General features: G+C 32.3%; 2 protein-coding genes across 3 annotated transcripts in view; one reads left to right on the plus strand and one right to left on the minus strand.

Moving 5' to 3' along the window:
* Positions 1–23,186, minus strand: part of LOC124354169 (dual specificity protein phosphatase 22-B-like) — a 185,208-nt gene that overhangs the window by 96,922 nt on the left and 65,100 nt on the right. The gene's annotated exons all lie outside the window — the stretch shown is intronic.
* Positions 3,927–23,186, plus strand: part of LOC124354167 (vesicular glutamate transporter 2.2-like) — a 37,713-nt gene continuing 18,453 nt past the window's right edge. Inside the window, exons 1-3 of one of the 2 annotated variants that reach the window (XM_046804427.1) lie at positions 3,927–4,037; positions 17,233–17,395; positions 21,409–21,642. In XM_046804427.1, the coding sequence (XP_046660383.1) occupies positions 4,012–4,037; positions 17,233–17,395; positions 21,409–21,642 (423 nt within the window). In that variant the 5' untranslated portion in view covers positions 3,927–4,011. Of the gene's footprint in view, positions 4,038–7,181; positions 7,328–17,232; positions 17,396–21,408; positions 21,643–23,186 lie in introns of those variants that run through there. The other variant, XM_046804428.1, reaches the window with a different exon arrangement.

Consider the following 23,186-nt stretch of genomic DNA (forward strand, 5'->3'; position numbering starts at 1 on the left):
TCAGTAACTTCTTTAAAACTTATACATTATCTATCAATTTAATTCATGTAAAATTTCCTAATGCTTGTTATAATTTTAACATTTACAACACAAATTATCCTTATTATTGGTGATTACGTTGCAGCCATCTACCATCTTTTATTTACGTTTAACATTTCAAATACGGGTACGATATTATTTCACATTGGCTTTTTGTCCTGAGAGCGGCGGTGAAAGCTACATTTGTCTATGGAATTGAATGTAAATTTGAGGCAATTATACATCGGTTTTGCTTATATGTTGGAACTTTTCCAGACCAAACCTGGGTCGAGCGGGTGCCCGAATGTCTCATAGTATGAGGTCGATATAGATTACTAATATACTATATTGAGTAGTATATATTCTCATATTATACTAATTATATACTTTGAATGGTATACAATTTTAAATGCCACCTATTAGTGTGGTAAAATTTCTTTTAAACGCCGGGTGTAGTGGAACCACTTTGAGTTTTCCCCATTTACACTTATTTAATAAAACACTATATCGAATAAAAATCTGATCACACGTTTCGGAGTTATTTATTTTCAAATTTACAGATGGTTGAAAATTGCCAAAACTAGTACCGTTATTCGTTTCTATGACATTAAAACTGGAAGTTATTGTTTGTCAATGGTTCGTTTTATCTGTCTGAATTCAAAAATAAATAACCTAAATCTTTATGTAACTCTTGATATAACTAGTTTTCTAAACTGTACTAGTTATTTTGTGGTTAACTTTCAAACTTTTTAAACGGTTTTAAACGTTTTGATTAGTATTGAAACGTTTATAGATTATAGGCTAATATAAAAAGACAGAAATTACTGATTGGGGTTAAAAGAGAAAGGTTCATGGGATGATGCCAACTCGCCGACGTTGTTCTAGCCAAGATTATAGCTTCATATCCACCGGCACTTTCAGCTGGTTCAGAGCCTCCAGGGCGTTGGAGCGAGGTCCATGGATAGACGAACCCCTTACGACTCCTCCCTCGCGACACTAGTTGCTTTTTGAAACGTCTAATAGCTCTCAGTTTACATCCTTCATTGTGAAAAATCATTGCATTTGGCTAGTAGTTTTACGGTGTATCTCACAAAAGTTACAGTAATAGTAATTAATTATTTATTTATATTTATACACTTTGGAACTATAATGATATCTTAATTTTTAACAGCAACCATTTTATAACCAACGGATAACACAAAACAACGGTTATCAATAATCAGAATGAAATTAAATGAACTTACAGTAACGCCAATCTAGCAGTGGCGTTATGGTATAATTAAAATTTACCTGTTCCGGTGAAAGATGACAGGATAGTCTGGATAGAGTATATGGGGTGGGGAGGGGGTTAACTCATCAGAGACAAGTGGGGAGAACCAATTTAGCGACATGTCCCCAGCCGACATACCGGCAGTAGAGATAACCCGCACCACAGCCCCTTTACACGTCCGTCATTACAACTGCGGCCGGCATTCGGCTTTCATAGTCCCAGCCACTGTGAACATTGACTTTACTCTCGAAGCAACTGCCCTCCCACTGGAAAGTTTGGAGATTTTAACCCCACTCGACCGGGCTACAGTTCATTTCGTTCCACTCTACTGAGAGTGCTATCACAACGTGTTCAATGGTTTTTCACATTTATGAACCCTTGAAAAAGTAAAATTGAGTCGCACATTTTTAAGACCTTACAGATGAAAAGTAAGCATAATGGGATTACCGATAAGTCATATTTATATTTCAACTGGCAGTAATGCGGCAAACTCGTCGTAGCAAAGAGATTCAGAAACTGTAAATTGAAACAGCCCCATTATAGGTGTCAATATTTTCCGATGCCGTTTAACCAGTTATTCAAGCACCATACAAATATTTCGACACAGGTAGCTCATCCCTCTCCACCTGTCTCCACGGAGACACAAAACGATTATAGTGTCCGTCTTACATAATTAGTTTGTATATTCTTACTATACTTTGGATACGAGTAAAAAGAGTGGTTCACATTAAAATTTACTCATATGACCAAAACTGGCGTAAGATGTCAAGTACTACATAATACCAAAGACAGGACGTCTTTGGATACCCAGATCCGAATGGGTTGTACCAATTTGTGGCTTAGTTGTATATGATCAAAATTGACTATCGCATCAAACGTCACCTTGTTGTAAGGGAAACTGTGCAAGCTTTTCCGATATTCTTGGGACTATGTAGTACAGGAATTAGAAACTGATGAGTGACGCTGTAAGAAAAATGTAAGTTGGTGAACAGAATCCTCTTGTTAAGAAATTTGGATCCTGCATTAATGTTATCAAACATTAAGCCCAACTTTGACTCAGCCGAGATACTAAGCAAAGCTTTTGTCTTGACAGTTGAGACATTAAGTTCAGCATCGTTTCAACAGCTGAGACATTAACGCAGTTCTGCCTCATCAGCTGAATCATTAAGCCAAGCTTTGTCTTATCAGCTGAGACATTAAGCTCGGCATCGTCTCAACAGTTGAGATATAAAGCAAGCTTTGTCTTGTCAGTTGAGACATTCAGCTCAGCATCGTCTCAACAGTTGAGATATAAAGCAAGCTTTGTCTTATCAGCTGAGACATTCAGCTCAGCATCGTCTCAACAATTGAGATATAAAGCAAGCTTTGTCTTGTCAGTTGAGACATTCAGCTCAGCATCGTCTCAACAGTTGAGATATAAAGCAAGCTTTGTCTTGTCAGTTGAGACATTCAGCTCAGCATCGTCTCAACAGCTGAGACATTGAGGAAGCTTTGTCTCATCAGCTGAATCATTTTAAGCCTGACTTTGTCTTATCAGCTGTGACATCATACCCAGATTTTAATTATCATCTGAGACATTAAAACAAAACTTTATCAACGGTAAAATTAGTTATTTAGTTTGACTGCACGGTCTCCACACACAGACCACCGTATTAGTGAAAGGTTTCAGCATCAAAGTTCGGCTGATTAGTGACTTCATGAGTTTTCTATACGTACTTTTAACAGGTAAAATGAGATGGCCTCCATATCTGCCAGAGCTGCATATAAACAAATAATCCCTCCTAAAAAATGTGTGAAAGCCGGAAGACTGAAAAGCCCAGCATTAACATGATAACGCTCCTCCTATCGTTACAGTTCCTTTTCCATTTCCCTCATTCCCTTTTATCCTGCCCATAACCTCTACAGCGGCATATTAACTTCTTTTCGTGAGCAGTTGTGTATGATAATAATTTGATAATTACGTTTCAAAACGATTGAGTTTCTAAGTTCGTGTCAGTAAATTCAAGTTCCACTCTTTACGATTGTAATTTAATCAGTGTTGTATAAATAAACCTTCTAAACCCAGAATTCATCCTCAGTTTGATATTTCATAAAGTCAGCTACGAATGAAAACCTACGTTTATTATTTTTAGCATTATCAACCTCTTATGGTTAGGTTCGGAGACTATGATTGTTGTACCAGCATTGTTCCTATTGTGAAATTACTGTATTGCCACCTATTTATACAGTATATGAAATAACAGATTAATTTAAAATAACAATTTAAGTAATAGTAAATATTCGTATTTAAAATAATATCGGGTTTTGTGTGTTATTTGTGTTAATATTGTTAGAGATTTCATAACTGAAGATAAAAGTGACTGTTTTAAATCAAATTATCGTTTTCTAAGGATTGTTTATTCTTTGATAGCGACAAAAAATTGAACTTCCACTTATACAACTTACTAATCCTATACTAAGCCATAAGTCAAAGTCTGCGTCATAAATAATACATGATTATCCAACATGAAACAGTGAGCTGATTTAAATTATCGGGTCGAAGTTAATGAAGTACAAAAAACATAATTTGACCGAAACCAACTTACTAGCTACTATAAATGAGCCAGGAACAAGTTTTCATCACATAATATACGTGATAATTTGAAGGTGAGCAAGTACTTATACGCTTGGAGCATGCGTCGTGTAAGTAGAACATTATCATAGCCACCACAGGCAGCTGTGACATGAACAGGCCCACCACACAGTCTGAGTAAGTCTGTCTTACATAAGTTTAAAATAAGTTCACGATAACGCAATCGATTTTACGAATTCTGTAATTCAGAACGACATCAGTTTTAATTGATTTGTGAATCATAAATAGCCTAGACTAAAATATTAAGTGATATGTTTAATGACTACTGAGCAAAACTAATAATAATAGTTTCATTTTAACGTGTGTTATGTCTTATATACATAATTTAAAATTCAATATGAGACCTGTTTATAAATGAGTAAAAAACCATTCATAGTGCATTAAAAGTTTATATCCGGCCATAATATTGATCTATATAATTACGATTTCTTCTATTTTTATATTTTAATTGAACAAGAAATAAAAGTGTACATTCCATGTAGTTTTGAACCAAACCGAAATAACTTATATATTAAATAAAATGATGAAAAGAAAGTCTATGTCTAGTAAATTAGGTTTAGTAGATCTGAATTTTGTATTTATACATCAATAAGTAAAATATTAACTATGCAGAAAAAAGTGATGACAAACTTGAAAATTTAAACAAATTTAAAACTGATTTCAAGATTCAAATGAAGTTAAAAAAAGGTAAAGATGTCTTATTGTACCAGGCGAAGTTAGGGCAAAACATATGGAAATGACATTTGAAACAGTAAACTTATGAACATTAATTGAGCTCTCAATTTGCAAAATTAAAACAGTATATTAGTTATACAGTATAGTAGTTATACAGTATAGTAGTTATACATAATATATATTGGTAATGTGGGTATATATATATATATATATACACAATTTTGAAAAGAGTAAAGTTCTGTAAAAATATAACTTTGATATGCCTTTATTACGTAGTCATAATTTTATACGGCGTAATTTTTCTAGTAGAATCTTTGTCATCCACGGTTTTCTGTATCTACTTTCATTTTTACTAATAGTACCAACATTTATTTTACTGCCTTCATAAATGTTTTTGAATATTTGTAGTATAAAATTGTAGACAGCGCTCGAATTATCATTTGCAACACAGCATGACCAGCCACTTTTGACTTTTCCCACACAAGATTATAATGTACAATTTATTTACTGTATTCAAAATGTTCCACAGTATTATTTTCCATTACCAGAGAATAGCCAATCAGGTAATAATCGGGCATGTATGAATAAAATAGCAGGAATTATTGTTGTTGAATTATGCAATCAGATCTGTATATATAATTTGGAATCATGACATTGATACTTCAAAACATTTTATGTAATATTTAAATTCCTTTTCAGTTTTAAAATTCACTTTCAACACATCCAATAATTTCGTTACGTTTAGACGTCGATGTGTTTTTAGACCGGGGAAATGTAAAACCGAAAATCCATGTCGAAAAAAATGCTACATTTACACTATTCAAGCTGCCATCCGGGTTATGTTAAAAAATCAACTCCAAAACGTTTAACTGTTATACTGAGTAAAAACCTTTGTTCTGATAAATGTGATTATGATTGTCATAACCAAAAATTAAAAAATGTTGTTAAGAATAGTGTATATCCTCACAATTTTACACATAAAAATATGCAAAAAGCCAAAAATGTTACTCCTAAAACCTAATACTACCTGGCAAAATCTATTACTACATACTTTCCAGGGTAAAACAAAGTTATCGTATTACAAAAACAGCATATAATACTCTACAAGTTTCATCTGTAACAAGAAATTTATTTAGTAATCAACCTAGAATAGCTTTTATAAAGCCTCAAAATTTGGAAAATGTATAAGTAAGACCTAAAAACTATTTTTTTAACTAAAAACTCATTTCAACAAACCTTTTGGCTGCGAAACTTGCATAATAAATTCAAAACTGTTTGTAGTAGCACAACAAAAAGGAATTATCTGATAATTAATACAGTGACTTGTATAACAATTTCATTTATTGATTGTAGTACAAAAACTGTCCAAAAGACTATATTGGTCAGACAGTAATTCTACTGCACATTAAAATGAACAAAAATCGCAGCGATACAAACCTTAAAATTAAATCCAATCCTACTTTGGCCCATGCAATGGACCATGAAAACAATCCGGGGATTGCTTTACTTTAAAAGGTATTAAACAAATTCATTACCAACATACTAAATTTTATATTATAGAAATAACTCATCAGAGGGTTGTACAAACTAAACCCTGATGGTCTAAATTTAAGACATACAACATGAAATTAACTTTTAAAATTTAAAATTATATTAATTTACTCAACTAAGACACACAATTATTTCAGAATAATATACCTAGTATAATACAATATTATTTATTCTTAGTCATCTAAAATTAATTTCATTAACCAATTATGTTTACTTTTTTTTTGTTTATAGCATTTTTGTTAGTATTCATAGAACCCTTTATCTTTCTTAAAAAAGTCTAATTAGATGAAAAAATAGAGAGATTTATATGTAATTTCTGCGGATATATTATATGGTCTAGCCAAGACTCGATAAGTCTTTTTTTATATTCTCTCGTATGTCGTGAAATACATTTTGAGAGCCCGCTGGAAGCTAAAGCGGTTTCGTATTTAATTACAATAGAAGAATTAAAATTAAAATTCAAATATTGATAACAACCAAAAGCATTCTCTCATGCTGACTGAATTCATTAGGTTTTTATAACTCCAAGAAAATTGTAGATTGATTTGTGTTAGGCGGTTTATACAGGTAGAGTAACTGAAATACTTTGTAATGGAATATATTAATAGTTAATATAATTAACATTTTAAAAGTTGTAATATCACTAACGATTTCAACTTCAGACACTGAGTATTATTCGTGTAGGCTGCAAATCCTCCACGCTTCTGAAAATGCTTACATTTTAAATTACAATGATAATTTAGTAAGTGAAGCAAAACCAGTCAATGAATCGTCAATATAAATTTCAGATATCAGCAAACGCCTAATTCGGTATTGGCTGAACAGGTGATGAAATCGGCAAAATATTGTCTGACTGACCTTACGTTTATATGTAAAATAAATTGAGCATAGGAGTTTGTACATTGTTAACAGTTCACAATAAGAGAATATCATTGTAGAAAAGCCAAGACGTTATAGCCTCGTTTGGCAAATCAGCGTCTATAGATGTCTATCGCGAATGCATCTTATCAAATCAACAATGAGTCAGCTGCCGGCTGTGACCTTAAACCTGCCTGGAACAAAACCACCGGTCCTGTGTGTAGTTCAGTTGAGGTTATCATTGTTAGGGATACCACATTGCCTATAAGTTATTGTGTCTTTACTTATAGTTTGTATTTTACATTTTAATACCGGTGCTAAATGTAAGTAATGCAATAAAATGTACTTTGTACTTAAACTTATGCTCTCAAATATAATAACTAACGATTTGTACAACAGTAGAAGTAAGTTTTATATGAATTATTATGAGAAGCTTCATTTCTAAACGTATAACTTATATTTTATAATTATACAAATAATACTTTCAACAACAATGGCCGATAATTTGTGCGCACAACACAACATACATCTATTTGTTTCATATTAATTATAATTGGAAGCTTAAATACTAAATATATGACAGTTTCTTTGCAATATACTTACATTATGTTACCACTAAACAATAAACCCTTTCTTTGATTATAGAGGTACATATATTAATAACATAATGCACTCGTACATTAATACTGAACATATTATTTAATATAAACAATATTGTTTAGTGATGTTACCAAAGATTTTAGGCAAGCTTTCACACAAAACTATATTCATCGGTATACGAACAGGCAAAAGCATGAAATAAACTAATAAACATTGAAATATTTTAGAATCATAAATCTCATAAGAAACATATAAAACAAATTTAAAATTCAAAATCATTTACGTCTTTTGAATAACTCAAGTACGAAATTTTATACGATTTTAGATTAAATTCTTAACATACTTGATGTGAAGATGATATTATATACGACACTCACTAGTGCAATGCTATTAAAATTGATCACAACACTGTTGAATTGCGAACTTTCATTATACGCCTTTTAATTCAATTAATAATTTCTTATTTATTCAAGTTCTTCAAACAAGAACCTTCGTAGTTTGCAATATAGTACTCATTGGTGAGTTAAGAAAGACGTTCCAACTACGGCATTACCTTAGACTTAGTTTTCAATGTGTTTTTTTATAAATGCGTTTTCAAATAACAAAAATTTAACCGCGCAGTATTTGATAAGACAACATTATGAATATAATAAAAAATATCTTTATCATTCCTCCTTTCGAAATAGCGGGTATAAGTATTTAAATTGGAATACTATAAACCCACTCAATAAATAAAACATATTATAGACCTAAGTAAATTTCTGTTGTAATTGTTTGTACTAAAATAAGTAACAGAGTAACACAAAAAAAAGTTGTGATTTGTTAGATACCAACTGCCAACCTGTGCTGATTTACAGCTTTATTTCGCTTTAATCTAAATCAGTTATGATTGGAATAATAGGAAGTAAACATTTACCATTTTTATAAAGGCAATCAGAAAGAACAATATTTTTATTTATAAACAAAATATAAATTAGTAATCTTCAGCAGGAATTGTTAGATTACAACAGATTACAATCTTTGCTAGCAGTAGGTCATAACTCAGGTCATATTGATCTTGTTTGTTACTGCAGTACTTTTATTATTATTTATTATTTATAAATTGCTTTTAATTTATGATGCCGCATTTAAGATACTTTCAATTTCTATTATTTCTACAAGTATCCCAAAGTTAATTTTTAAAGGTGTAAAAATACCCTTTTCAAATTATTTATCAAAACATAGATTAAATAACAAGTAAATAAAATATTAAAAAGTCACGTGACCATATGCAGAAATCAATTAAGTTGAGCTCGATGTGAATGCAAAGAGAGTAAAGCAGTAGAAATGTTTGACAAAATTGTAACCAATCACAAAACATTTTCAAACAGGTTAGGGAAACGATCTTACCAACTTATGGAAAGCGTCTACAAGAAACCACTAGTAGCGTACATAATAATAATGATGATATACAAAAATTGGTTTACGAAAATGTGTATTGCACCATCCTTTTTGGTTGGATTTCCACCAAAACGGGCCTTTAATTGTATTTACAACCCAACTTGTGCTTCTATTTAAGCATTTTTGCCAAGCCCTACAGTAGAATATCGTGGCAAAATAAATAAATAATAGTTTAATGTCACCAAAAGCTAGACAGTAAATTTAGTTATTGAACTCGTTAAAATTGAACTTGACCGCCCTGAGACTTTTTAGCACGCCTGTATAGAGTCTACTCATTTGCTAAAAATTTTAATCGAGAGTATGATTTTCGAAAATACTGTTTTTGGAGTTAAAGTTTCACTTTAGACGTGTATTTTAACGCAATTGCTATATTTCTCTCAAATTTTTAAAACTATCCCCCTTTAGAAAATAACTTAACTCTAGATTTTAGAAATATCAACACAATCAAGGGTATTGAAAACTCATAATGAAATTAATCTCAATACATACTACTGTCAATGTAGAACTGAAAAATACCCTATAAATCCTAATATCATGTATAGAATATACACGAATACTAAGAAGATTACACAATATTTTAATAAAACAAAAATTTATAAATATTAATTATAATAAACAATTTACAATATTTTATGGTAATTCATAAATTTTACTTTTGTGCAACTATTAAAGATGAGTAACAATGGTTGCAGGAAATAGACAGTCTCCTAAAATGACGTCACAATGAAAATTAGCTAACTTCAGAAAACAATATCACGAGTTATACGAGTATTACGTAATCAATACAACGTAACACTCATATACTGTAACATATTTTCAAAACAATTTACATTCTATTGCATCTTGAATAAACTTATTTAGTATTGACCAAATCATAATTAGGACCCTTGAATGCACGCAATCAAAACTGCTAAAAATTTAAAGATAGATCCTACAAAATTATAAAAAAATATAATAAATGCAAAAATCGATTCGATAACAAATATGAAGAAAAGCAGGTACAATACAATAAGGAAAGTCGAATCTTATAATCGTTATACTTATAACAAATCCTTATTGGTAAATCATATTGTAAATTCAGCTAAAATAAGTATAAGTTTTTCGTTTTGTCTAGATGAAAATTTACCCTATTTTCATCAGCCGTTTATAGACGGAAATATAAATTATTAAGTTGATGCAGTTGGTTTTCTATTAAATATTTGTTTATACCTAAAATCCATTTCCTTAAATAACTGTCCTTAATGATAGGAAGCACACACAGCATACATCCTACGACAAATGTCAGCCATAAGTAATAAGTGAACTAATATTTTAAGGAATGACACGTTCTTTAATATATTTTAATATTGAATATAAATATTAAAAGATTTAAAAAAAGTATCATCCATTTAATTCAATAGTATTTAAGTAATATACGTTTTAAATATAAAAATCAACCTTCAGTACTCTTTTGCATCTGATTAAAAAACGCACACTCTTATCTTCAGCTCAGCTGAGTTAGCCTGATTTTAAGGTTACTACTATCACTAGATTAAACGCCTGCAGTCTCCGTGGAATTATCAAGCAATTTTTTCCTAATTTTCATGTTTTTAGAAATGGCATCTCAAAAGTTGGTGACCCTAAACCTTCTAAACGAATTACACGAATAACAACCAAAAATTAAACCGATTACACCGTCTCAAGAGAACATTGATAGTTTTACTTGTACTGACTCTAATGTAGGTTAAGCATCATCAACGGAACAATGGCCAAACCAAGTACAAATAATCATTTACAGGTTGTTTGCGACAAAATCACTCATAGAGGTAATAGCTCTATATAGATAATATTATAATTCAATATTACATTTACCTACACTAAATCTAGCTATCTAAAGGCTGAAATAAAAGGACAATAACATCGTTACATATCACAAAATATCGAAACACAGCACCACATTCCTAGATATGGGATCTCCCTCTCTTTGTTAGCCTAAAGAAGTGATATGCCTAGTGGTGGTGACAAATAAATAACTATAATTCTGCAATCCTTTAAAATATATTATTGTCATTAATGAGTTTGTTATAGACGAAATACCTGAGGAACGAAAAACAAGCAATAAATTCACTAGGGGCACGATTATGCGAAATTGATTGCATCAAGTATATTTCGGACAATACACATTTTAGATGAAACAACCAATAAAGACTTCCTTCTGGTTCGTATTGACATATAAAAAATAAACAGCGTCACACGCATCCATATATTATTGTTTCCTATCTACATCCTTGGAATGTAATCATTTCCTAACATAAAACAAGCTAATAGCATAACATTATGTACAATACTAAGTGTCACTTTGTTACGTATGAATACAAACATTTATTTGTTTTTTATTTTTTTTATTTTTTTTTTTTTTAAAAGGAGAAGCCGATCCCCTTTTAAGCCTTATTCTGCCCGTCCTCATGGGCCACTGGCCTGTGCGAGGATCTTATCAAACAGAATAAGGGGGAGAGTCGATACAGTACAAGGTCAATGGTACTGATAAAAAGTGCAAGGGTCACAGACAGGATTCGAACCTGCGCTATCTCTAACTCAGACTCAAAGTCCGACGTCTTAGACCGCTCGGCCATCGGCACTCCCAGCCGAATATTGTTGTTAAAACGAACAATATTCTCTGTGCAAGGAAACACCGCTACAGCGGTCGCTTACTCTTTGTTCACTTCTGTAAAACCCATAAAAAACGTTCAGTAGTTAGACAGTATTACTTTCATGTTGCATTAATGAATAAAACAATTCATAAAACGGTTTAGTTGAGCAACTTTGTCTTTTTAATTATATTCCACCGGTAAGGCTTAAATTACGAAAAGAAATCATTTATATTTTACTTCAGATAACCGAATTTCAGATACTCATGTTCCTACTGTACTTTACAACAATATACCTAGCAAAATATCAAGGTAGGTGAATTCTAAGGTTGTTAAGATACTTGAAACACCTAACGATGGTCATGGCGAATTAACGTTTGGTGTCACTGAAATGAAAAATTTAATGTTGCCTATGAAATGTAATTGCCTCAATTTCACAATTCTTGATACATATTCACGTCATTATATGGTTACATTCTCTTACCATACGTGTGTAGCACGTGTGTGTAACAATAAAGAACAACCGGGAGCTTTCCATTATCAAGCGCCACTGATAACAAGAAGCTTATCTCATAAAGTCTGCGCATAGATAAGATCAGATATTCTCTGTACAAGAATAAACTGTGTGAGAGTTCGTGGTATCGTCATAGCATTTTCGAGCTAGTAGTGATACTTTTTTGGAGTTATCTTTCTCACAAGTCAAACTTTATAAACTCTTATTATATTAACTACTGACTCTTCAATTAGTAGCCACGTATGTATTCACGAGCTCTGAAGAACAATACATTTTAAAATACAACAAACATTATCATTCTCTGAAACAAATAAAACCCCAATTTAATATTTCAACACAGACCTTTAAAATACAAATATCCTTCGGTTCAGTCGGAAGAAAAGTAAATTTCAGACGTGTCATCTATAAATGTTAAACTTAAGATGCATCATTAATTTATATGTTTAGTTTGTCTACACTGGTGGGACAATAACTCTACATTTTGGCAAGTAATCGTAACACTTTCAAACATTTAGACACTAAATAATCTTGAAACCGTATAAGACCAAAAAAGTGGACTTAATTTAAGTATAATTAATTTAAAATGATGAGTGTAAATAAATTAATGTATAAAGGTTCAAGTGGATGTTTCTATAACTTTAAACAACCAGCATCTTAACACCTTAAGTGATCTAAATAAGTAAGAGTAAGTGTTGCTTGAAAATGTTAAGAAAAGTGTCAACTTCGATTTATGTTATGAAATATCCGAGATAAACAAATTGCTCAAATATGAATGCCTGTCATCTTTTTTTTTTTTTTTTTTTTTTTTTTCAAAAGCTTTATTTCTGGTTCAATTACTACAAGTAAATAATTATACACAGAAGTTTGAATCATAGAGAACAGAAGAACATAGAAATATTAACATTAGTGGGTTTGCTCCAATGGAGACACCCTATAACATAATACAGTTAACAGAAAATAAACAATAAAATTAGTACTTGACAAACAATGTAAGTTTCAAATTATAATAAAATGTCTTGAACAAGACGTGCTTTCAGTCTTCTGTTGACAGTTCTTTGGCCAATGTTAAAATGGACAGCACCTGTTGATTGGTCCAGAGTTTCTAGAAATGTAGCAATCTTGTTTTATTGCTTAAGACAGACTAACGAACTTATCCAAGCTATGTGAAAGTTCTGTCTGTGTACTGAGTTTAGTTTAGATGTTTTAAAAATTCCGAGTTGACTACCATAATATTAGGATTATGTTAGTTTTGGATACTGGGAATTGTTCTATGAAATCTATCTAAAACACTATTGTTTCATTTCCATACATGAACATATTAAGAGATGGCTGGGTTAGTTCATTAGACGCCTAACGCACCTGCAAACATACTACCGCCCAAACGAGGGTTGTCAACAATAATTTTACAGCCCAGATAATATATTCTTTATGACCAAGTGAAAGGGCAATGCTCACAAACATTTACGGGTTAGACCTAAGATAAACCATACCCACTAAAAAAGATTATTTCAAAAATATTTTGATTCACGATTATTATCCTTTATTGTTTTAGCTGCAAAATCATAAAGGTCACTCACGCGTATGAAGCTGTTCTGAACTACAAGGTTGAGCTGGCTATGGATTTTCAAATTCCTTGTGTGATTCTAAGCTGACAATGAAGAATAACTGTTTTCCAATTTCCACTTCGTTTAGCTGCTAGCCGCCATTTTTTACATTTTATCAACAAATTATTATCACTAAATCTTGTAAAGTTAAAGAAACCAAATTTGGCAAATAGGTTTGAATAGGTAATAGGACAATTTTTAAAATAGTGTTATTTTCTTTAATATTAAAAAAAATTGTTAAACCTTTTTAAAGTCGAATAACAATAAAAAGTCTAGTTATATAAAATTTACTAAACGTCAACTATTTGGAGAATTATCTTTCAATTATAACGGTACTAGTTTCAATGAAATCCTCAAGGCATAAGCGAGCACAATAACTTTAAAGGTAGCTTGCACAGGCTGTGAACAGCAAACATTTTGTCTTTTGATAGGTATCAGCTGTTTTACATTAGTATTAAAAACTTTAAAAGGCACCAACTATTTTAAAATTGTTATCACAATTACAACTGTACTTTTTTCATAAAAATCAATCGACGCATAAGCGAGCACGACCACTTTAAAGATACGCTTGCACAAGCCAGTAGCAACAAACAACTGATACCTCTCAACTGTGACAAGTTTGATGTTAATTAATAAGGGAAATAATATGGGAATTAATACGGTTTAAAGTACTACCTGAGGATTGGTGAGATGGGGTTCACACCGATGTGAGTATGTTGCCAATACAGTTCCAAGACTGGTAAGATGTGATGCAGCGGAAATAATATGGGAATTAATACGGTTTAAAGTACTACCTGAGGATTGGTGAGATAGGGTTCACACCGATGTGAGTATGTTGCCAATACAGTTCCGAGACTGGTAAGATGTGATGCAGCGGAAATAATATGGGAATTAATACGGTTTAAAGTACTACCTGAGGATTGGTGAGATGGGGTTCACACCGATGTGAGTATGTTGCCAATACAGTTCCGAGACTGGTAAGATGTGATGCAGCGGAAATAATATGGGAATTAATACGGTTTAAAGTACTACCTGAGGATTGGTGAGATAGGGTTCACACCGATGTGAGTATGTTGCCAATACAGTTCCGAGACTGGTAAGATGTGTTGCAGGCGAGGCACAGCACTCGAGCTTAGATTTCAGCTTAGAGTTTCCGAAGAAGTCGATGTATGATGACGAATCAAGAAGACAGCGCTTTCAAGTTACTAGAAATTCCGAATATCTAAATTGCGGTACCGTTCTGAGACTGTTGAGATAATGTCACTGATAAAGTAATAGTGCTCCCAATCCTGATCAATTTCATCCTGTAGAGTAACCCGTAATTAGTAACGGAGTTTTGGAAAATTTGACTTTGAGGTCGCTATTAATACATGATGAATCTAATGATTTTTATACAATAGGTTTTGCATTTAATAATCTTACTGACAGATTGTCTATGCGACACTATTAATTCATTAATTGGAAAGGAAATTAATTTAAAATAATCTATAACTGTAAGTATACAATCTATTCAGTTAATTTAATTATTTAAAATATATTTCCTATAACTTGTTATGAGAAAAACTTTATCTCTAAAAGAGAGTGATGCGTTCATCAAATTATCGACTCCTTCCTTCCTGATGTGTAAAATAGCATTCGTACAAAATTTTGGAATTCTCACTTGATTCATCAGTCCCTCATAGCTTAAAAGAGAACAAATAGACGTAATGACACATTCTTTATCGACACAATATGCTTCGCTTACTTCAATCCATAAATCTTGCTCATCATCATGACCATAACAGTAAAATATAAACTCTGCTTTTAGAAACGTATCAGTGTAAAACAGCTGATTACATTTTAAATGGTTAATTACTCAGATAACAAGCACAATAAAGATAACTGTACTACTTCCTGAAACGTGCTGTTCGGTATGACCTTGCTTAAACTTTTAGCAATTTATTTTTAGTCAAGACATGTTAAATTTTTGACAAGACTTAGATAAATCTTAAATAATTATCCTTAAGCTTACAGAAATATATTTGTCACAACATGCTTGTAAACATATTTGTAGTATAACAAAAATAATTATATTTGAGGAGTTCCATTTAAAATCTAGATACGCGTATATTCCAAACTCTATTAACACAAATCATTGCTTTGATAATTTAATCGACTCTACCCACATATATATTTGTATCCAGAAGTTAAAACAACATCAAGAATAACAGAATATACTTTATATTCGCCTAAGGACGCCTAAAGGAGAAATCAACTGTATAAAGTAAAAGTATACCTTATAACTTTTCCTGATAATTTGTGGATATGACTTTTGAATATCACACAGTCATTCACACACACATGGCGTTGCGGGCGTGCATTTAAAAAGTAACTTACTGTTTTAATTCATCAAACGTTTTCAACAAAAGTAATATAAAATGTTAAAAACTACCAATTGGTGAATATTTTCTACTGCGCCTCTACCAAAGGAGGTAGGCTAGCGGTCTATGGCCTAAATCATTGTTCGTGTACCCCGTACTCTCTTGACAGACCAACGGGTATTAATAAAAAAGATTTAGAATTAATACAATCAAACAATACTTTAATGCAAGTCATTGGAGTATACATGTCTCCTAACGGATGTTTTGGTTGATGTTAGAGAGTAAATCATGAAATTGCATTCGGGTTAGATGATAGGTGGATTTTGCAATTCAACGTTACGACAAACTGAGAGGGAGCTTGCAATAACCTGGGACAGGAAGTGTTTTCAGCTAGTCCACATTCGCCCTACATGTCTCTCCACAATATTATTCACAAGAGGAAAGGAACACTTCAATTACCTGCGCCAGGGTGACTACTACACATCAGACACTGCTGCTTCGTTATCTGTTTGCCATAGATCATGTAGTATCGTAACTTCATGGAGTATGTTGGTGATGGCCAAGGCGTTATCTCAATATTGTAGAATGTGTTTTTGAAAAAAAAATCCATTTTTGCAAGAATTGAAAGAATATGGAAATGATTTTGATTTGATTATATGGTTACAAACTAGTGCCAGTCGTCCCAATTGACAATCTTCCTTTCATTTATAAGTAATAATAAAAAATAACATCTTTTAACGAATGTGGGCAATCTACTTTGAGACAAACCTGAGTAATTCAAATCCTGTAATGTCGTGTCTATGAAAGAAACCTGTCGTATCCTAAACAAAACTTAAAACACTATGTACTACTTATCACGTCATATTTCGATATGCCATAAATAAATTCCAGTATATTTCTATAAGACGGAAAAATCAAGTCAACGAAAGAATGTATTCGAAAATGCTTATTATAAAAATGATTTCGAGGATATTTTTAAATGGTGTCATAAAACACTATGAGTACTACGCCCCATTTTGGCATGACATGTGTAGTCGTCACTTTGGTCCATCTGTATGTTCTAATAACTTTTCTGATTTGCAGGGATTCACCATGGATGTTCTGGAGGAGGAGACGCCACCTAGTTACGTTCCTGATATTCTTGGGAATATCGAACATTTACATGCTGAGGGTGAATCTCAACGTAGCAATTGTAGCCATGAACTCGCCGTACAACGTCACCTTAAGCAACGGCACCATTGTTCAGGTATGGTCGTATCCTTTAAATATGTCTTAGATTCATTTCGGGTAGAGTACGATAAGCGGACCCGGTTTTTTATATCCAAATTGGCAAACGATATTACTTAATCATAGCCACCGATATAATCAATCGATACTGATTAATTATTTTGAACAATTAACTTAAATAATGTATATCAACAGCTGTAAACACTTTCAAATAATACACGTAAGATAATATTTCAATTTTACATGTAACATTTGATTATTAAAAATGGCAGTGGCTTCAACATGTTGGACTCGTACCGAAAAAAATCATTACGTGAAATTTGTGGGAAAGAAACAACTGTAACTGTGAGAGGAGTAAATATGGTCGTCTTCAGTTTTCCTTATTTTGATTATAATAATTTGTTTCATCACTGTTAATATTAAATTAATATTTTAATTCCAAACACATGATTGTTATTAAGGGCTATAGATACTTTTATAACGATTGATAGTCTAGGATTTGAAATGCGAATATTAGGTACCGATGATTACATTCTTAGATATAAAAAACCGGGTCCGCTTATCGTACCCTACCATTGATTTCATACAGTTTGTAACTAGGGGTTTCGGGCTTTTATTATATTTAAAACCTGGCTGAGCGGTAACATTAAACCAGGATTTTTAGGGCCCTAAATAAAATAGTTCCGCTCAAATATTTCTTTCGATTTAAATTGTAAATGATTTTTAGGCAAGAGCTCAGATTGCTGAAACAAAACGTTGCCGCAACCTGTTATCGGTTGGCAGAATAACGCCCTCCTCTCGCTCCCCAATAAAGGTCCATGTTTAAGTAATTTACTTTATTTCAATAATGTTCTAAAAACAACACTGATCAATGAATAGACGGACGACCGTTTCACAACAGTTGCTGAAAAAAAGCTACCGCAACCTGTTATTGGTTGGCAGAATAACGTCGCAACCGCCAAACAACAATTAACATCTCTACCCTCGCTTGTGACTGAGGCCCGGCCTCCATTCACTTCTTTTGGCCCCTCTACCACGAGGTAGGGGACACAACTAGATGTGAGAAATATCGTTGTTTTTTTATAATAAGTTGTACCTAATACTATATTGAGTAGTATAATGTTATCGTAACCTGTTATTTTGATAACCTAATACCGGTACTAGACTGCCCACGATAACGAAAACTTGTACAACCTACCTTTAAACTGGATAATCGAAATTGTCTGATAACGTTATCGTGTACTGTGATAGATTGCGCTGTTATTTTGTTCGTAGCAGAACTACTATTGCCCAATAATAAAAAAAAAACTATTTTAGTTTTAAATTCTGCTCGATCCTTAAATTAAATACAAATACATTAAAGGACAATACTCTTTTATTTTATGTTTCTATTTTTTACAGCATGGAATTAGTTACTATTTTATTAATTGTAATGTAAAGATCTTGTAGCACCTATAGCTGTATAGTAAAATTGCTAAGTAATGAAGAAAAGCAATTAATTTAGTTTTGTACAATTACACGGTTTTCTGGATAGTATGGAGTCACAGCCTGCGAAAGGATAGTTTTCTGTCAGCTAGTATATTAACACTCACCTCTTTATTAATTTATCATTGTATGAGTATTTAATAACGATTATGTGTTTAAAATTCAAGATCATAGTTAACAATAGAAACCAAAAAATCTAACCATTTATAAAAATTCATTGTTTTGGTCCAATTTGGTCCTAAATTATTTAACTCCCATGAAATAAAAACAGTTTCAAGTCTACTGTTCTTTAGGATTAAATTTGGCCGTCATCGGTAGGTGAGGTAGGTATTTATAGTTTATAAGAAGTTTCGAGATTATTTGAATATAAAATTAACATTTACTTAATAATATTGCGTCTATAATAATTATTATTTTAATGCCCTTTTCATGTAATCGAAATAACCAATAACGTAATGTTTTCTTGTGTAAAATAAACGTTTAAAGAATTGAAACTCAAATCAAATATTATTTAAGAGACCACGATATTTCATTACTTTGATTGTGTAAATACAATTTTTGCGAAGATTTGATTATTCAAATCTATATATATATATAAATGAATGTTTGTATGTTTGTCCTTTATGGAATCGTGAACTATTGGACCGATCATGATGAAAATTTGTACGTATATGTATTTTTCCACGGAGAAGGTTTATAAGCTATGCCCATCCCTTTCCCGATTCAGGATTCCGCCCCACTGGTTACAGAAATACCCATAAGAAATGCATTGCAGCAAACATATGTTAACGTCTTTTCAAATTTTTAATCAGCTGTTCTTTGTAAACATATATTACACTTATAGTTTTAAAGCATAGAGTAAGCTTAAGAGAAACGACAAATTTTGTTTAAACTGTTTTTGCAATCACTGTTAAACATAGACTTTACTATCCAGATAATACAATTCAAATTTGACGTAAAAATTCACCTTTAACTGCAATATTTATTTAATATAAACCATGCTCATGCTTGATCAGAAGAGTAATGCAGATATCATAATTACTATCTTACGTTGGCTACAAATATAAAGAATGTTATAAAATCAACCTTAGTTGTTTTTTTTGACAGAAGTATGGTTCTCAAAACTCCGTGTGTACATATTCTCTCGATCGAGACAACAAAGCAAGCTCAATCGTGGCATCGGAGATATAACTAATTTAATCTAAAATTTATTATAGTAAAAAAAAAATTTACTAAGTAATATAAGGACTTCGGTTCTTAAGATTTGCGTGCGAAGCCGTGGGTAACAGCTAGATAGAGGCAGGAATATGGTACATACCTTCATAATACGCCCAAGAGGCTCACGATGGAACGACTATCAATTATCTCAGCAATGTTTAGAATGTGATAGAAAAAGAATAAGTGAATATAGTGTACTGTTTTCAACGGGAAATTGCGTGCGAAGCCGCGGGCAACTTTTGCAAAAAATTATTGAAATGCGCAGCAAAGCGCGCCGGGCCCGCTAGTATGTTATAAAATAAATCAAACCCATAACTGCATAACTTGCGACATATCAGCTGTGATTTTATTTCTATAGGTAGGTCAATTATAAAAAATACTTTTTGATAAACATCTAACTTTACCTAATTAGGTCTTACTCTTAGATTTTTGGTAGATTGTTCTACCACAGTTAGACAATTTTGGTAGGAATTTACTGAGAAGTGCACTAACAGTAACAATGAGGGAAACAAAAGTTTTACATTGGTACAATGGTTAACTAAAGATGTACTTTTTTGTTACTACTAATACTGTCACCTCTTATTATTAAAAAAGGTCACTAAAGCACAACTAGCGTCAACATATAGAGATAAGAACGATGTTAGACTGTTTCAAACTAGCCGTGAAAACTTATCGGTAGACATTCATTGCCTCTCGCTCGAAGCGTGGATTCTGTGCGAAAGGGGCTGGCTTTTATTATATTTATCAATCCCTAAGGGGTTCACATGGACTCTCATGCCGAAAAAAATAACAGGCGGAAGTTATTTGTTTTATTGTCTGTTACCTGTGATATATAAATATGAAAACAAATTAAAACGAAACTGAACTATTAGCATTGTTCGACTATGAATATAATTTCATTGTAACAGAGTTAAAATGTACCTTGAATATTTTTACCTCTGTTACAGGTACCTGTTACCCCCTGAATACGTTATTAGCATCACATTCGCAGTATCGGCCGTCAGTAACCACAGATATGCAGCAGAACGTACACGTCTCGACGCATGTACTTTCTTCTCCGGTCTTTCTCCTGGCTACTCAACATTCTCCGATAACTTCACCTCTAATTAAACTCCCTTCTTTGGGGGTCGAAAACATATATGTTTCTTTTATCTGCCAACAACTGAAAAAATTATGGTTCATATTAACAACTATTAAATAGAATATGCCATTTTCTATCCCAATTATGAGATCTGAGAAAATATTTAAAGAGTATGAAGTCTGAAATGTAATTAGTAAGAATCTTCAACTAATTTTAATTAAACGTAAAATACAATTTTCTAATTGCAGAAGCAAGACTTCAATTGGAATTCCAAGATGCAAGGAGTGGCCCTTAGCTCGTTTTTCTACGGCTACACGTGTACTCAGCTGCTAGGGGGTTGGTTGGGCACCAGATTCGGAGGCAGGACTGTTTTTGGGTTGGGAGTGCTGGTTACCGCACTCTTCACCACGGTCACTCCCCTCGCTGCCACTACCAACTTCTACCTTTTGGTCGCTGTCAGAGTCATCGAGGGCGTCTTCGAGGTTTGTTATAAAATAACTACATATGCTACTCATAAAATACAATACCATTTATTCTTATTTACGTATTATTTTTATTGTTTCATAACTACATGGTGAATTCTCAATTCGACTTTATTAATTCAATAGGAAACCCATACTTAAATATACTTGTTCCCTTTTTGTTTAAGGACAGTAAAAAGGATTACAGCGCACGTACATTGCAATAACAAGTAGTACGTACTTCCAGTAATATTAGAACTATACAAAAATACAACCATGAATTAAAATAAATTTTGCATATCTATAGTTTGAATTGGAAACATATGCCATGGCGGGCTGATAAATTGTTCAGAGGCCAACAATATAATTACAAATCTCTTCTTTAAACTGGCGCTTGAGATACGCCTCTAGTGTACGGCCCCAAAAGATTAATGTTTAACCTTCCCTGTTTCTCTCGAATAACTATAACAGATGTCACATTGGATGAGTTTTAGCGAAGCTGGAAAAAAGTTTATTTCTGTCTGTGTGTCTGCCGATATCTTGAAAAAGAACTGATCTGTAGACTTCAATTTTGCGTGAAGCTTTATTCATATATTAGCAACACTGAGTTCGCCATGGTGCATGTCACTCATTGGAATTTGGCTTAGCGTTAGCTAATATTTTTACATTTCTTCTATGGGTACAGAATGGCATACATACAACATAAATTAGCATAATAAATAAATTTGTATGCAACCTCAGAGAAGCCAGTTACACAACACGTGGTGTAGCGTACTCCTACCTCGTTAATATTTAAATATCAAAATACGTTTCTGTTTGTCTTGTAAAAATTACACGTTAGAATACGTAAAATACGCTCTGGGTTGCGTAACCGTATAAAAATATTTTTAAAAGATTTGGTCATAGAATTATGGGATACATATGGTTTGAATAACTCCATTACTCCACGTTTATTAGTCTAGTTTTCAATGTGAATTTAAATGTCTCTTCCAGCACAGCGAGAAATCAAACATAAAAGGGATCAATTTCAAAAGTGATCCGTTATCTGAAAATGTCAAATACTTAAAGATGGGTTATTAATTTAGGTGTTCATTTTTATAAAATGGATCACTGTGGGTTTTCCTTTATAATGGGCAAGTTGCTGGTATGGTTTCCATTATGAGCTATGTGCTTACATACATTTAAATTAAAGGAAATATAATACTATGAGAATATAATTAATCTATCTTCTTTTACTTTAATTTACTTTCTTATTTTAAATACCTTATCAACCCTCTATAAGTTTTTTTTGTCTTCTGTGAGTCTGCTTCTATACTCTAACGGTAGCAATGTCCAAGATAGTGCCTTTTTTACATCAACTCTCTGTTGTGATTGCAATCTCAGATGCAGATTAAAAAAATCTCAAATCGTTATTTTGCATTATAAAATCCAAGTATACGTAATTGAGTCAGATAAATAATGACTCTCCGTAGGTCTAGTGGCACTTCGCAAAGAGATTTTCCAAGTCTTTGGCACAACTCAAAAATGACCTGAAACTTGGTACTTTTAGCTCAACTTAATCTATC

Source organism: Homalodisca vitripennis, chromosome 2, assembly GCF_021130785.1.
Source record: "Homalodisca vitripennis isolate AUS2020 chromosome 2, UT_GWSS_2.1, whole genome shotgun sequence".
In the NCBI taxonomy this organism is placed as follows: Eukaryota; Metazoa; Arthropoda; class Insecta; order Hemiptera; family Cicadellidae; genus Homalodisca; species Homalodisca vitripennis.